Consider the following 17,055-nt stretch of genomic DNA (forward strand, 5'->3'; position numbering starts at 1 on the left):
GGTGGGGCCTGGGCAGCCTGGTCTGGTGGGAGGCTTGGAACTGGATGGGATCTTAGGTCCCTTAGAACCCAAACCATTCCGTGAAAATTATTCTGTTACCTTCTGCATGCTGAGTACAGGAGATCAATTGGCCTATCAAGATTTTTATCTGTTTCAGCATTCCTGCCCAGCTTTTTAGTGAATGAAGTCTTTACATCCAAAAAGCAAACTCATAAACCAAATCCTACGGTCAGAACGCATACTGATATAATCTGCTTTTCAGTCTGTCTCCTTTTTCCTTCCCTGTTCTTTAGTTCTAGTAAATTACTAAGCATAGCACAACAGAAACAAGACTTGAGGTTGTCAGAAGTCTCACAGAAAACTGAAACAGGAGCTGAGAAATGGTTCTGTGCTTTTATTTACCCCGCCTCTCTGATTACATACCTAAAGACCAGTTGTTTCCAGAATTTAAATCTATTGGCTAGCTTCATGGAATTAAATCTTAATTTGTTTTCCTAATTCCCCACTGTATTAGGTGTTTAGATTAAGCTGCTTTGAATACCTAAGAATAAACCATTCCGCTTTTACTATTTAATCTGCTTAATCAGTTTGACAGGGACCGGTAAGGCTGCTGGAAGGCAACAGCACAAATCTAATCCAGTTTTGCCAGATATGTTACCTGGTAAAATGCTCCATTTCAGTAATATTCAAAATGAAGATACAGTCAAATAGGAATAAAAGGTGTATTTGTTTAAAATCTGGAAATACATTCTGGGATAATGCACTCAAGAACATCAGCAACCCAACTTGAGTCCTTGATCAGTTCTCTTTGATTTTTATAGCCACAAAGTGAAAGTGGACAAGAAAAAGGAGAAAATGCATTGTGCTTCTTCTATTAAAATACGAACACATGCATTCTGTTGCTTTCCAATATGCCCAGGGGTTTTCTTTGTGGGTGTTTTGTTTTCACACTCAGCTATTTTCAATCAAATCAACCAAGGAAGCTTATTTTCAAAAAATAACAGCAAGTTAAAGATTCAATACTTCTTTTTTTTTTTTTTCCCTCCCCTTTTTTAGAAGTTATGAGTGAGTTACACAATAGTAATTAACTTTCCAGTTCTCAACAAGAAGCCACAAATAAAATTGTTTGTTTTGTAGGTCTTGAGGAAGTACGGACAATCTTTACATACGATCAATTCCATTTCCAGTCTGGAGAGCTCATTCTCTAAAAGCCTGACTTCTTAAGGGGTACTAAGAATACTCAATCGTAACAAAAAACACAGCACATAGGAAAGGAAGTTTAATGTACTTACTCTGTTCTCCAGTGCCAAAACTGGACTGTTGAGACTCCTAAGGGAATAAAAGATCACAGGAGTTTTTTCAAAGGGAATTTTAACGTATCAAAAACCATGCCATAATTAAGCTATTGTTCTGACTTTAAAGGATGGCACCTATCCCTTATAAAAAAACAAAACAAAACAAAACCAACACCTACTCCCAAAGAAAAACCAACATGCTAAAAACAAAACCCAGCTGTAACAACCAACCAGAAACACAGAGCCTTTATCTGGGCCCAAGCTGCCTTCACCAGCTGTGGCAGAGCAGCAAGCACATGGGAAGAGCACCTGAGATTCCTCATCCTTAGCTCATCTGTCCCACTGAGCCATCTGTCCCTGCCTGCTTGCTTTGAAGATGGGCCACGTGCAGTTGTCATACACAGTACCTGAAACTCCAGAAACACTGTGTTTGCAGAAGTTACCCTATCTTCCCTTTCTCATCTTCACCCCTCTGTCTTTGGTGAACAGCCAGATCCTCATGTAACTGGACAACCTGGCTGTACAAAAGCCAATAGACAGTGATAAATACCTGCCTGGATATATAATGGATTTGCTGTCTATGAATCTAGCCTTGAAAGATAAAGCCTTGCCAATTCGATCTTTGGTATTCCTGTTCCAGAAAACCCAGTTCTGCCTCCTGAAACATTACAGTACATTATCAAACACTTGAAACATTAAACTTTTTTTTTTAAATAAACAAATACACAGAGGGTACCAAAAACCTACTTCTAAGCTAGCGTGCCATTTTAAAATAGGACCTTCCTGACCTCCTTTTAAAATGAGGACAAATGCTGACCTTATGCATAAAAATTGAGAATATTTGAGTCAATTCACCAAGCTGACAGTGACAGTGAATTGCAGAGGTTTGGGGCACAGCTGCACAGCAGTCTTCTGAAACAGCCAGCTCAGTGATGTGATGCAGTTACGTATGCAATTTCCAAATGTAACTTTATAAACACACAAAAGCTCTACTTGGCAAGGCCTACAAATATCTAACTTCCTTTAACATTTTTATTTCAAAAGTGGCAGCAGTTGAAATAATGACTTGAACGAGCATTTTGTCAGTGGTGTAGAGAAAGAATGCAATCTTCTCAAAAACAAAACCTTTTAGAGAACTTCAAGATGTTTCAAATGCCCCTCATTTTACTAATTGAAAGAAGAGACATTAAAATTAACCTATATTTAAACTGCAGAGTCAAGATCAAGTTGTAGAAAAGTCTTCTTACTTCAAAAGAAAACAAAAGCCATACTCTCTTCAGAATACAAACTGATTCTTATCTTACACATAGGTTCAATGAGTGCAAGTATGATTCCTCAGTTTCCTTTTTCCTGTCAACTTAGACAAGTAGACAAGACCGATAAGACATAAGTAAAAAAGACCCTATAGTAATCAAAATACCCCATATGCAGAACAACTGTACTGTGCTGAGCACAGGGTGAGTAACTGGCACTGTTCTCACCAGCATACATACCATAAATTCTGCAGAAAGTGTCTGCCTCAATGCTCACCTCCGCCAGCCTCTTATTTTTAAGGCTTTATTCCAGTTAAGTGCACTTTAATGAGGTGTTACGTTTAAATGTGCAACTTCTTCCAAATAACTTGCCATCTATTTTGCCTTTGAATAAATATGTCTTTCAGAAACTCAAAGATTAATAAAGAAACAAACAGAAATACGTATTTTTTCAAGTCCAATTTCTTGAGAAAGAAGAAATTAAGAACATTTTAAAGGAAGGACATGCTTTTCACAAAAGCACAGCAGGCTGCTGCAGTTAGGTGGAAGACACTTCACCAGGTAACTAAATCAATGCTTGTACTCTGACACGAAATGGTGGTGGGATTAGAATAGCAGTTAGGTTCATAGCCAATTAGAATGGTAGTTAGGTATAGAATTCTTATCTGCACACTTTTGGTTTGGCTGTAGTGCAGGCTGTGGTGAATAGGACCCATTTCCATTTAATGCCTGACAACCCAGGTCAGACCTCACTTTCGGTTCTCAAAAGAAAGTTCTGGATTACAAGGCATCCACACAAGTGACCACTGCCTTCACAGCTACTTCAGCACAGGCACAGAGTGAGACACAGAGCACCTCTTCAGAGATGTCTGCAGGTCACAGCTCAGGTACACAGCCACAACAGCTGGCAGTGATGTCACGCTCCCTGCTTCACGATGGAAAGCTTCCACCCCCTAAGAAACAGCTGCATTTCTGGGTATATTTTACAAACACGCCAGTCCTCCTGCTCTGGAGTTTTTGACTGTGAGCCCATGGCTGTAAAAAGACTTACGTAGGATAAAATTATAGAGTGTTAGGTCATGGGATAACATTTTTATCAAGAGTCAGGAATCTGTTTTTCACAGCACTCATAAAACTTTTCACGACCTATTTTCATGAAGTTTTATCTTCTGATTCAAAGACTTCCTGATAATTACAGGATATATTTATAGTAATGCAGACAGGCCCCAGACGGGATGTTGGGTCCCTGCAAACACTCGCTGCACACAGGGAAAATCATCTTATGCCAGCAATCTTACACATAAAATCCACCTGTCCACCAAAATGAGCCGAATTTTCCAGGTGCAGGCAAAGTGTACCAGACTTTCTGCACACAAGAGGAATGCTGTGAAATGCTGCAGCACGTAACTTGTAAATAAACAGAATATTGAAGAAAATGAGATTTTCTAGAACAGCGTGGCTTGATTAAAGTAAACCAGTGCTGTGTTCAGCTCTCTGCTTTCTGTTCCGGGTCTGGGCTGTAGAAGCCTATGGCTCACTAACTTGCTGGAATTCTGAGAAATGCCACTGCCAAGAATGACAGAGGGGAGAAGGCAGAGGAAATTACAGACTTTGGAAATAGAGAATTTGACAAAGTTCCATGGCTAAGATGTGCAGCCACAAAATAAAAAAGCTGGCAAAAAGTCGAAAGACTCGGGGCAGCCATAAATGGAATTTTTTGCAAACTTAGTGAAGAAACACAATCCAGGTTGACAGATTCAAAAAGAAAAACACAGCCTCCCCTTTGTGTTCAGACGTCAAGAAGGCCGTGCAATCTTATGTAGTTCCTCTGCAGCACAGAGGCCTCTGTATCTCTGCACACCTTCCTTCCCTCCCCAGGACAAACAAGCACTGAGAGAAGAACGCTGACAACAAGGCTGCTGACACCAGAGCTGCCCATAGCTGTGGGCGATCCAGGAGTGGCAGTAACAGAACCATTTAGCCTCCCATCAGTCTGTGGGAGTTTGGTGGATGTGCACTTACAACACAGCCTGGAACCTTTGGCCAAAAAACAACCACGAGCTGTAGTTGGAGCCTTTTGGAAAGCTGTGTTCACCCACTGCTCTCCTGGGTAAATCACCCAGCTTCAACATTTCTCCCACCCTGAGGAAACTGTTACATTAACTTACGGCCAACCAGTCAAAATTACAGAACACCTTTCTTTTCAAACTAGATTGCTACAAAGAGTAATTCAACCTGCTTATCTTGGGGTTTAGAGCTGATTTTCAAATGGGAAAGTAAATACAAAAACATCTTCATGGTAAGAAGACTAGACAGTTGATGTCAAAGCATTTGTGTAACAGCACAATCTGTTTCGACAGATTTCATTAGAGATCTCAGGGAGAAAATTTTTAAAAAGTACTTCACTGAATGGTTTGGGAAACAATTTGGATCAAACAGGAAACACAGAGCAGTTAAATGGTGCTAAAAAACAGCAGTCTGGTCAGGAAAAGTGGAGCCTTCATGATGAGGAAGGCAACTTTTAAAAGGCAACCATCATAACTTCTGCAAGATGGCATCATGCCACATTAGCAACCCATTTTGGAGATATGTCGAGTCTTGAGAAGAATTGTATTCTCAAGTTAAATCAACTACTGTTAATCAGCAGATACAGGAAACAAAACATGATTTCATATATTAGTCAGCTACCTCAAACCAAACTGTACTTGCTAAAGTCACTACCCACAGCTACCTCCCCTGAACACTCATCAGGCCTACAAAATACTTCAGATTACAGAGCAGCATTTCAAGGCAAACAATCACTGATGCCAGTCTGACTGAAAGCACTGCTGCTGAGGATGCAAGATGCAGCCCTGGGGGGAGCAAGCAGCTGAGAGCTGAGAATAAGAACCCCTTCCTCAGAGGTGTCAGCTCAAGCAGATCTCTTGGAAATATGCCCATACTGCCAACAGCAGCAAAAAGCAATCTCCTTCAAATCAACAGCTTAAACACTTCAGTAGTTACTAAGCACAGGGGATGCTAGGAAGGCATCTTTCAGGGCAAGTGATCTCAGAATTCCTTTAGCAAGTGTCTGATTTGAAAACTTAACTTTTTTCTCGTAGTTGAAAAATTTAAGATCTAATAGCACTCTTAAGGGACCTCAAAATTATGAGGAAAGTTCAGTTTAAGCAGAAAAGTACATTTACATTTTTTAGCATTTACCTCTGCTTGCCAGATAAGAGGTAAGCAATGCTTGCTTCTGCACACAATAGTGCAAAGTGTTTTCTCCAACACTTTGGCATTTTAAAACTTTTAAAACTTCACAATTACCTTAAAGATGGTTTGAATTTATGAAATTAATTTTAATATAAGAAGGAAAGCTACCCCATATGTGTCTCTGCAAACCACTGTGTGTGTGTAAACCAGAGGAAACAAAATGGCATTCTTTTAAGAATGACAGTGCTGTGAAGTAAGACAAAGAGATTCAAGGTGTGGAAACAAACACAGAACTATACAGAATTCAATTTAAACGAGTTCCAAAATCTTGACCATTAAGAGGAGCTAATCTTTTAACAGCATTCAGTATTTGACCACAACACCGACCTTTGTTGGAAAAGGAAATTTTGATGGTTCAGTTTTGCAAGGTGTATGAATAGCAGTCAGTGGAGGAGGCCAAGAGTGGCTCATCTCCTGTAACCAGAACAAAAAAAAACCCAGCTATTAGCAAAGCAAAAGCACAAAGATTTCATGTTACAATCCTGATTCGAACGGTAACGGCCTTTCAATTTTCAGTTCACTGTTCATAATTCACTAAACTTTATACTCAAATCTTAATTTCCCGAACATATAATGAAGATTTTGCACAAAAATATTTCTACCCATGAAAACAGATAAGACATAGCAACAAAACAAGAAAGGCACAAATCAATGAAATTGGTCTGCCTGAACAGAAACTGAAGTCTGATCACTTCAGGCTGTGAAGAGTGTATGTGAGACAAAGGGTAAAAAGAAGAAACCTGGAAAAGGGAAGCACAGAAAGTTGGAAGACAAAAGTGAAAATCAAAAGCCTGAAGCCAGAAAGAAAGTATCTCGTGTTCACTCAGAGCATCTCCAATAACGGTGGAGTACTGAAGATCAGAGCAAGTAAGTTACTCAAATGCTCGTGAAGCATCCAATGATACCTTTGTGATAGCAGACATGAGAACAGGGTCACACGAGGAATAAAAAGATTTGAGAAAATAACGTAGGTAGAAAAGAAGGGTCTGCTGCTGCTGGGTAGAAAAAAATTATTATAACCTAAATTGATACTGGAATGAAAGGACTCTAGTTTGGTGGAAGAAATGGTTAATCCTGGGGAAAACAGCAAAGGGTTGGGACGGAAGAAAAGCAATTCAATGAGGATATCCAGGAGATGAGCATGCCCAGCACGCACAGTTCTGCTTCCAGTGTCCCCCAGTCTATCTGCTTTAGAGGATTAACTGAGGAGTCCTCCTGTAATGACTTGCAGTCAAACCAATTTGAAAGGACTAATCCAGTGCAGAGTACTTTCCACCTCCTTAGTAACGTTTGTGTATTCAACAAATAAGTTATGAACAAAAGCACAGAGAACTTACTTTCAGAATTTCATCCACGCAGCTCACATCACCAGATGCTGATGCCTAGAAATCAAAACTCAAGATTAATGTCTCCTAAAGCAGATTTTCTCTAAAAGATCCCAGGGGTATGAAGCAGTTAAAAATAAACTTCGGTCCTTATCATGATTCATCTAGACTCTATAGAGATACAAACAGATCTTGTTAATTCTTTTCAGCAACATTAATTTTAATATCAGATAGACTCAAATTTTTACAGGATGAGTCACATCCAGTTATGAAAAGCAAATACATCAGATCTATGAAACTGCCACAATAATCTCTTACTTTTCACTTGACAGTTAAAGCGATCTTAAGCAGTCAGGGATATTAAAAACTTCTGAGAGGGAAAAAAAACATAGCTTTCAATCATCCCTTGGAAGACTCGACTGTATAATACCTGAACTCAAATGGATGACCATGAATATGCAACAAGGCAAACTGCATTATGAAGTAAAACATAGATGACAGCACGAAAGTAGAAACAGCAATAACTGTGAAACTATAAATCGTTTACATCCCTGACACTACAAACAGGAAGGAAGCAAAGTTACTGCATGTTTTACTGCATCAACGTTGCACATGAAGTCTTTCAGAATATAGAAATAATTCATTTTCCAGCTCTCCTTACCTGTTTCCTGGATCTTATTTTGCTTTTTATTGAAATTCCAGGCACAAATGTTTTTTTTTTATTTTCTTTTTCTAGCCACAATTCAAGCAGTACAAGATGCAATGACATTTTATTATTAAGTAAGGCATCCTCCTTGTATGTGAGCTATAGTCAATGTCAGTGCCCAACAGTATTCTGGATTCAGCATACCTGATGAGAAGTCTGAACCTTTGTCATTTGGCATGCTTTGGGGATAGCTTATTTTGCTTAGGCAAAGCTATCTGTAAATTATTACATTCTTCAAATGAAAATCTGAGACAGGCAGATAGCATCACTTGTCTAAGGCAACATGGCTCACAGTAAAGACAATACATGCATACAGGTTGTCAAAATAGTTGTGAGTATCCCACTATTTTACCAACTTCTGACTATAATTTAAAGTACTCTAGGAAAACTTGTCAGTCTGGGTTAGGTTAGCCTTTCTCAGTACATCTCATAGGCTTTGCTTAACAAAAATCACAATATCCATACGGAAGAAGCATTTGTGCATTTCCCAGTGACAATACAGGTCTTCACTGCGAAAGTTTAAGATGCTTTACTTAATACAATATAAAATTTACTGCGAACAAAGTTTATTGAGACTTTAAAGAAGCTGGAAAATCCCAGCCCAAAGGGATTCACATTCAAGAATCCAGTAAATAACAACTTACATCGAGTGGTTGAGAAGGTATTTTCAGCTTGGTCAGATGTGCCTTGCTGCTAGGCTTCAGCTCGTTCACACCACTGCTGTGAGTCTGGCTGCTGTAGTGTTCGGAGGATAACTTTGGTTCCATGGATTCCTGCCCATCCATCGGCCTTACATAAGCAGTGGGTTTCTGTAACATTGAACTGGACTTGGACATGAGCGAAGGTGGAAAAGACTGGTTAGAGTGCTGTCCACTTGAGAATGAGGGCACACGTGAAGGAGAGTCCCAGTTGGCATCCGGATCCCGGGGAGATTTTGAGCGTTGATGTTCTTTGCTGTGATGATCACTTCCATGAGATCTCGAATGGCTGGAGCTTAATGAAGAAACAGCAGGTGGTTTCCCAGGGCTGGAAGAACGGGATTTGGAGTGTTCTGATCCATGCTGGCTTTTTTTGCGACTGCTGCTGCTGCTGTAGGAGTCACGGTCGTGCCTCTGGCCACTGCTGCTAGTGTTATTGCCACTGCCACGCTGACTGCTGTGGCCGCTCTGTAAACCCGAGGACCGTTTCTGAGATTGTGAGGAAGTGCTAGGTGCTGGTCCTACAGGAGTCCATTTGCTACTCTGATGTGAACTAGTATTATGTCTCTGATCACCAAAGAAACTTTGGTTTGATTTTTCATCTGCTGTTGATGGTACAGTAGGTTTGGGAATCCCAACAAGCTTTGGTAGCGATCTATCTCCTATAAGATCATCCATTTCATCATAATTACCAAGCATGCTCTGAATGCGACTAGATAATTTGTCTTCTTTGCTGGTCTGTGAAAATCATTAAAGAAAATGCAAATGCAAAACACAGCTTTAAAAGTCACAATTTCATTTTCAGTTAACTGACTTTACAACTATTGTAGTTAATCTAAATTTCAAGGCTAAGATCATGGCTAACATCCAAGGTTTTTTTTTTTTGCTAGTGTTTTTGATTCCCAGTTTTGTTCTTTAAACAGTAATTTCACACCCTGTGGCATGCAGAAAAGCTGTACTTCAGCAGCACTTCTCCTTTTCTTATGCTGATCTCTAATTACTGAAAAATCACATGGGCATTTTCCACCTCCCCCACCTCTGTTCACTGGCGAAGCTGTCGCTCCCGGTACAAACTGACTGCCCACAGATATCCATAATACCCATAAGGGCCACGTAAGGAACAGAGATTCCCCCATCATTAAGTCCCATGTTCTAAAACCTTTTAATATTATGAGAACAGCACCAGAGTACACCAACACCAGCTCAGAAGGATGGCAGGTAACCTGCCCAACTTCCCCTGTTGACAGAAACTCACCATAGGGGTCAACAGTACCACAGAGTTATTTCTCTATTTGACTGTCTGGAAATTGGAAGATATTTATTTTCAAAGTCTGTTTCTGATCTTTAATTTTTTTCCATTAATCCTTATTCTGCCTGTTTCATGTTGAATTCTCAAATGTTGAAAAGCCAACTAACTTAAAAAGCAGTAAACATCTGTCTGCTCTAACAAAGAAGTAACTAACAATTCTATTAAAACTTTGATCAAGTTTAACACTAAATGCAACTCTGCCCAGCTATCATTTTTTCATTTTATTTCATACGGCCTACAAAGTATCTGTGAAGAAAATTTATCCTTCAGTCTGGGAAGACACAAAAATACCCAGGACACAAAACTCAAAGAAAAGCATTACTGAAAGTATTGGTTTTTACAGAGCAGGAGAAAGGAAGTAAACTCAAATGTCAGCTGTATCTATTTATCAAAGACTACCATGGGCTGAATGCAAGAACTGCCACTAGCAAATAAAACATCACTTCTATGTGTTCTTCTCATAAATGCCCCTTTAAAACTGCTCTTAATTGCATATATCAAATAAGATCTCCAATAGAGATCCACCTCTAATTACCACTGTCTTAGCAGACACTGAGAAAACATCTGTCCATAGAAAATAACAACAAAATTCCTACATGCATAGAGGGGAAGGAACAGGAACAAAATACTTTGAAATACTTTACACTTATTTTGACAGTTTACAGAAAGAAAGCCAAATGAACTTCAGTGTTTTTTACTGATGCCCAATTCATACTTATTCTCTTAAAAATGAAGCTGCAGCTAAAAATCTATATGGCAAATAGAGTTTTTAGTCCCATGTATTAGAAGGTAAAGGAAACAGGCAAAAGCAAGTAGTCACCTAAGTGAGAAATATGACTGAAACGACCCAAAGATCCCTGTATTTAAAGCCCTACAGACAAACAGTCACAGTGACCCAATTCTCCCCAGCCAACCACAGTAATGCAATTCTTTCCTTCTCTGTCCATCTTTTTCTCCCTCAAAATTTTCTCTTTTCCCTGAAAGGCATATGTAGAGAATTACAGCTGACTTCAAATAAGTGGACAGAGCACTTTATAAACTCCGTTTTGTTATTTTCTTATATTCTAATTCTTATTCTGGGCAAAGAAAGTGGATTTATTTAATCTGCAGCCAAATTCTAGGCCTCTAGCCAAGTTTCAACAGGGATTTTAAGTAGTAGTTCCCTACAGCACCACTTAAAGTTGACCAGGAATAGCTGAAACAACACTAACTAGTGCTTCCAAGAACATATTGGTGGGCTGCATGCAAGATTTTAAGAACTGCAGACACGGTCACCGTAAGGTCTGTAATGCATTGGTCATACAAAGTTTTACTTAGTAGTAAGACAATATCAGCTAAACCTCTCCACTCAGTTACGTAATTTTTAATTGGTATTTATACTGGAATAACTTTTGTTGCCAACACAGTTATAGGAGTTCTTTCCTGAAAAACCAGTTGGGTTCTTTGCGTTGTTTCTTTTTTGCCCTCCAAATCAGTTTCACGGGATCCCAACCAGTTTTAGTTAGCTTCATACTTGTGGGATTTAGTTATCATGCACAGCAAAGGGAGGACAGGAATCAAACAACCACCTCAAGCTTCCCTCCCGCGGGAGAAAAGCCTTCAGTTCCAATGTTTGACCTCTTGCAAACAAAACTGTGATAAGGGAATGGTTTTGTTTTCAAAGTGAGTTTTGAACTATGTAATAAAAACCTTAAATAGTACCACTTAAATGACCACTGCAGCAGAAGCAAAGTAAAGATTAAAAAAAAAAATAAATTATACTGTTTCATTATCCCTTTCTTCACTTCAAAACAGTCCCTGCTTCATAAGCGTTAGTCCAAATCTGCCAACTAGTCCAAATACTTGTTTAAACACTGGTTAAGGTGCCAACCTAAAAAGATTTCAGATGAAATTAGACTTGAAGTACATATTTCCATACAATTGCTGCTACAAAAAAAAAAAAAAAAAAAAGCACTTGTAAAAATGGTATGAACTCACAACTTTGTAGGGTTCAGCAAAGAGAGGAGAGTTGGGCGGAAAGGCTTCTTCACCCTGCTGGATTTCCTGATTCCGCCTTTCCCTTTCTTTCATTCGCAGCACATTTCGGTCTTCACGGTTCATGTTGCTGCAAAAAACAACCAACAATTTCCTGGTCACAGAAGGAAAGAGGAGGGATGGCAGCACACAGTTACCCCTGTTTTGCTAAGAAATCTCAGGTAAAAACCCCCTCCTGACTGCAGCTCCTCAAAACTGAAAAGAAGTTTGTCCAGCTTAAACCATTTCACATTGAGAGCAGCTATAACCTACAATCTGTTTCTGACAGGGACAGTTTATGCAGTTAAATAAACAAATCACAGAGTCCTCAGGCAAACAACTGGAAGTTGGAGCCTTCAGCTTTGTTGGCACTGCGATGCAGCAGCCAGAGCTCGTCCAGGTTCCAGGAAACCCAGAAGGATCGCCCCTCTCGTAGCCCAGCAGACAGCACACATCACTTGACAATGTTCTCCTTCTGCAAAAATGCAGAGCAAAAAAAATAGAAATCTCACGTATTATAAATCTGCCTTGGAAGCCTGGTCTTGCTGCTTGCGTTAACAGCAATGTGTTGAGTTGTAGCAACACAAAATCTAAAAACAAGTCAGCAATGATTTCCTTTGAGGCTCACAAAGCACCAGGACTTACAGGAGTAAACAAAATAAGGGATAAATAACTCTTTTTGTATGTGCCATACTGTACTTCACATTAAGAGATTTATAAAAGCGCCTTCTTGTTCTACAAAATTACAGTAGGTGCTTCCAGAACACAAATACTGTTCCAATTTAAGTATAAAATGAAGGTGTCTGCTCACAAAGCCATTATTTCATATTTTCAGACAGCTGCCCGATTATTAAAAACGCAGCATTGTAAGCCTGCCCCAGAGCTCATCTGAAAGCTCTACAAAACCAGCTATTCCATTCTAGCCACCAACCACTCAGCTTTTTAAAAACCATTATTTGTGCTTTTCACCTTAAAATCATCTGAGCCTTTCACTGCAACTTCTTACTTACCCGGCTTCATTTTTTTCTACTGCTCTGTCTATAAAAAAAATCCACAGGGGCATCAAAACCAGGAGAAATCCCCAGAGAAAGCTTAAAGACTTGATGCTTTAGGGTGTGAGTTTGTTGCACTTCCCTGAAATACCTGCACTGTAAACAAGGTAAAAGCATCAGCATAATCCAACCTGAGGCTGACATCAACCTAGGAATGTGCTAACTTTTCACGTACATCTGAAAATCACTTCTTCTCCAATTGTGCTAAAATCAGCTGAACCCGTGCAAGTGCAAGTGAATGCAAGCCTGCCTGCTGAGGGAGGGCCCTGCACACTGCAGTGCAGCCAACCAACATAATTTTCACCCTAATGGCAAAATGTAAGCCTGCTTTGAAAGTTGGAGGTATAAACAGCTTTCTTTTCTCCTTCAGATTTCTCATATATCCAAGATTTAAACAGAAACAAATGTCAGACAATTATAGACAGTGACCTGTTAAAGCCAACCGTTAGGATCTGTGCCATTTTACTATCAAAAATGTCAGGCAGGGAGCAGAGAATCCTCACCCACCCTTGAGGAATTCATTCCCACAAAAGCACTAAGATGGTGAATCACGCACAGCTCTCCCTTTAGAAGATGATAATTACACTTTACAAGTAGAGAGTTACATTTTAACAGGAGGATCTCCACTAGCTCTTACACAGAGGAGCATCACCCTTCAAAACTGTATCAACATCTGTTGCAACTCTTTTGCTGAGGAAACAGCTCAGCATTCGTAACAGTGTCACACGGCAGGGACATTAAAGCAGGGACTCGGTTCAGTTCAGAGCTGCAGCAAAACCAGAGCTATCTGACTCTATCTGCAAAATTAGTTATCCAAAAATCAGCAAAGTGCTTTTCTTAGCACCCATCCCTGGCCTTGTGTAGCACACGGCAAATGATAAACCTCTCCATGAGCAGTCAGCTGGGCTGCATGGGGTGGGTTTACTTTATATTTTGTTATGGAGGAAGGAAGGGAGGGGAATCACTGATTTGAATGGGATCCAAATTAGACTTCTAGATCTACTCTTTCAGATCCCTACACAGAGATATTTCAAGCATCTCCAAGCTATTAAAATCACACCAGTAGAAAATATGTAAATAAATGGATTCAGTGCGTGTTGGTTTGGTGGGCTCTCACTCTGTATTCAGGACAATTCTTCAGTCACATTTATCTCCTGGTTGGACTGGATGATCTTGTAGGTCCTTTCCAACCTTGTGATTCTATGATTCTCTTACACAGCCACAAAACAGCAGATAACTTTGCCTTTGTTCATGAAAAACAAGCAGTAGTGGCACCCTGAAAAGCAAACAACAATGGCCTGCCAAGCAAATCAATACTGCTAGCAATTAACTTCAGCCTAAAGGAATTGCAGAAGTGGCTCTTCAGAACACATGCAATTATGCCCATTTTTGCAGTCTGCTCTCCAAAAATACATTGCTGTCATTGAGGAACAGCCATGCCCTGGCAGTGCAGCCCAGAGCTGTGGGTGCCCAGGGCTGGCTGGGCTCAGGGCAGCCTGTGCTGGGGGGCAGGCAGCCCACACCACCCTGGGGCTCGGGCTTCTCCTGGAGGGGGATAACAGCTGCCAAACCCCCGCCTCCCCGACCCATCCTGCAATGGGACCGCAGCTCTCTGCTCCTCCCTCCCTGCATGCCAGGCCTGGAAGCAGAAGACAAGAACTCATTGGTTTGTACCTGCTGCTATAAACAGGATCCTGCTATAATTTCCCTTTCCCTCTTCCTGGGAGGCCTGAGCGAATGTGAGAACTCCTAGTAGGATCACAGCCAGGCTAAGGGAGGCAAAACTAATGCCCTGCTGCAAGGACCAAAGTCACCTTAATTTCCACATCTGGAGAAAGAAAAGTGCAAAAATTAAAAGAAATTAGAGCACAGGCCTAAAGCACAGCACAGTATTTCCATTTTCAAAGTCTAACTCTACACTTTAGTCATTATCTTTGCACACAGGTCGCCACGCTGCACTCAGCACAGCGCACTCAGAATGTGATCTCAGCACGGAACTGAGCATCCAAATTCTGTGCCTATTCTCCAACTCAATTTGCAGAGCTGAAAGAAAGCAAGCAATTCAAGCAGGAAATTATCAGAAATGTCTGATACCAAAGTCATTTATGTCATTTATGTTAACTGTCAACTGCTGATTTAAATGGACTGAGCAGAGCATGATCCAACCCATCCATACCAGAAATGTCGTATATCCATATATTCTTGTATACCCATACAAGAAATTTTCATTTCTTGTAAAGGCAGTTTAGTGCTGCTGCTCACCCCAGCACACGAAGGCCGTGGCCTTGGCAATGGCTTCCTCAAGCAATTACAACCTTAGATTTTCCAAGCAGCATTATGGAACTGCTGCTCAGCCCTTCCCACCGCTCCAGCTCCGGGGTGTCAGGACCAAGCCCATGTATGGGAATTTTGGATCATGATCCCAGTTTAAGAATTAAAAAAAAAAAAAAAAGCCACCCACGCATCCCTGGAGTTTTACCAGCAGTGCTGTTGCAGAACAGAGTGCCTCGGCCAAATGCTGGGGAAGGTGCAGGACTCGCAGCCTGCCCTCTCATCCCCCCGAAGCACCTCGGGCATCAAAGCGCCGTCCTCACGCGAGTTCACCCGCGCCGCCCCAACAGCATCACCCCGTGCTCCTGCACTGCGCATGGCAGGCAGTGCCCACTGGGAGCCCTCCCTGCACACCACACAACAACAGTCCCAAACCCACGGCTGTTCAGTGTGGCTCTGGTGGATCTTCAAAGCGTGTTTACAGCACCAAGACTTCCTCCGAGACATCCTCATTTATATCAAGGGCTTTCTTTCCCCCTGTCTGAATCGGCTGCGTAAGCAACAGAAATCAAACAGCTCACGTATCCTGTACCAGCTATGGGCTGTGCTGAACACCAATTCTGTTTGGCAACATCTGCCCGTGAATGATAAAGTGTGTTCAGAGAGAGCAGGGAACAAACACCCGACGTGCAGCACTTCTGCAGGACGCAGCCAGCAGCACGACGTGCACACAGCTCCCACCACGGCTCTTCAAAGCAACCAAGCTGGAAATCCTGTTTATAACAAGGAATGATGTGTTTCACAAAGCACTTGAAAAACGGTAGAAACCGCTTCAACGCCACATCCAGCTCCCTTCCAGAGATACCTGTTGCTTATTTTGAGTATTCCTGTGCTTGTACATATCTCAGGAATTGCCCATTCTCCCAACTCACGCACCCAGTATGGCGTTGGTACTGAGCCAGTCACTGACATCACACAAACAATCCCCAAATTACTGTCAGCTCACTATGAATGTACTCGAATAGGAGCAGTAAGAAAGGAAGACGTTTAATAAAACAAACAATAAACAAAAAGAATAACCCTGCTCCACAAGAACAACAAAGCAAACACAGAAACACCGATGCACAGAACAGTAAAACACTCAGAACTCATCACTAACAAGGTAATACTTACCAAATAAAAGTGAAAAAGCAGTCTTAACTTACAGCTTTCTACACTACGGTAACGAAAAAGAGAACTGCTGAGAAAACCCACAAACCATTTCCTATACAAGTGCTCCAGCCCTGCACAGAGCAGCACAAACTCCAGGTGAAGTTTAAGGATAACCACAATCTCACAGATACAGAAGCACGACAACCACCCAAGCAGCCCTCACAGAGTTTTGGAACACTACCATAAGAAGTGACAGAGAATTTAAACAATATTTGTGTGTTAAGAAGCAGTAAAGGGAAAAAAAAAAAGAAAGCTTTAAAGGAATGAAGGGTTCCATTTTACTTCTCTCCCTCACACCTTTCAACACAATGGCTGAAGTTTTCCATCAGCTCTAGTTAATACAGCACTGGTATTCTGCCACAAGGGAGGGGTATTTAGTTTGGGATGGCTCCAAGTGCAAACGTTATCTGCTCAACGGGAGGAAAGGTTGGCTAAGCCAGAGGTGCTCTGCAGTTGGAGCTCAGCATCTATCCATCCATCCGTGGTGGGCACACGCAGCGAGGGCTCCAATGTGCCTGAACCATAACCTCATTTGGGTATTTTAATGAGAATGAAGATTTCCTTGTTTGTTTTTAAAACATGATCCCATTTCTAGTAGAGATATCCCCTCTTCCAAAGCTTCATCAGAAGGTCTGTGTTAATGGTAAAAAAAAAAAAAAATTAAAA

General features: G+C 40.9%; 1 protein-coding gene across 4 annotated transcripts in view; it reads right to left on the minus strand.

Annotated features, from left to right (window-relative positions):
• The window catches only part of AFF4 (ALF transcription elongation factor 4), a 46,228-nt gene that overhangs the window by 17,328 nt on the left and 11,845 nt on the right, over nucleotides 1–17,055 (minus strand). For 3 of the 4 annotated variants that reach the window (XM_085237095.1, XM_085237092.1, XM_085237094.1), the window contains exons 2-6: nucleotides 11,819–11,945; nucleotides 8,479–9,270; nucleotides 7,141–7,185; nucleotides 6,131–6,217; nucleotides 1,293–1,329 (exon numbers count right to left, since the gene is read on the minus strand). In XM_085237095.1, coding sequence (XP_085093221.1) covers nucleotides 1,293–1,329; nucleotides 6,131–6,217; nucleotides 7,141–7,185; nucleotides 8,479–9,270; nucleotides 11,819–11,941 — 1,084 coding nt within the window. In that variant the 5' untranslated portion in view covers nucleotides 11,942–11,945. Of the gene's footprint in view, nucleotides 1–1,292; nucleotides 1,330–6,130; nucleotides 6,218–7,140; nucleotides 7,186–8,478; nucleotides 9,271–11,818; nucleotides 11,946–14,580; nucleotides 14,735–17,055 lie in introns of all 4 variants that reach the window. The other variant, XM_085237093.1, reaches the window with a different exon arrangement.

Source organism: Meleagris gallopavo, chromosome 15 (genome assembly GCF_905368555.1).
Source record: "Meleagris gallopavo chromosome 15, MGAL_WU_HG_1.1, whole genome shotgun sequence".
Classification (NCBI taxonomy): domain Eukaryota; kingdom Metazoa; phylum Chordata; class Aves; order Galliformes; family Phasianidae; genus Meleagris; species Meleagris gallopavo.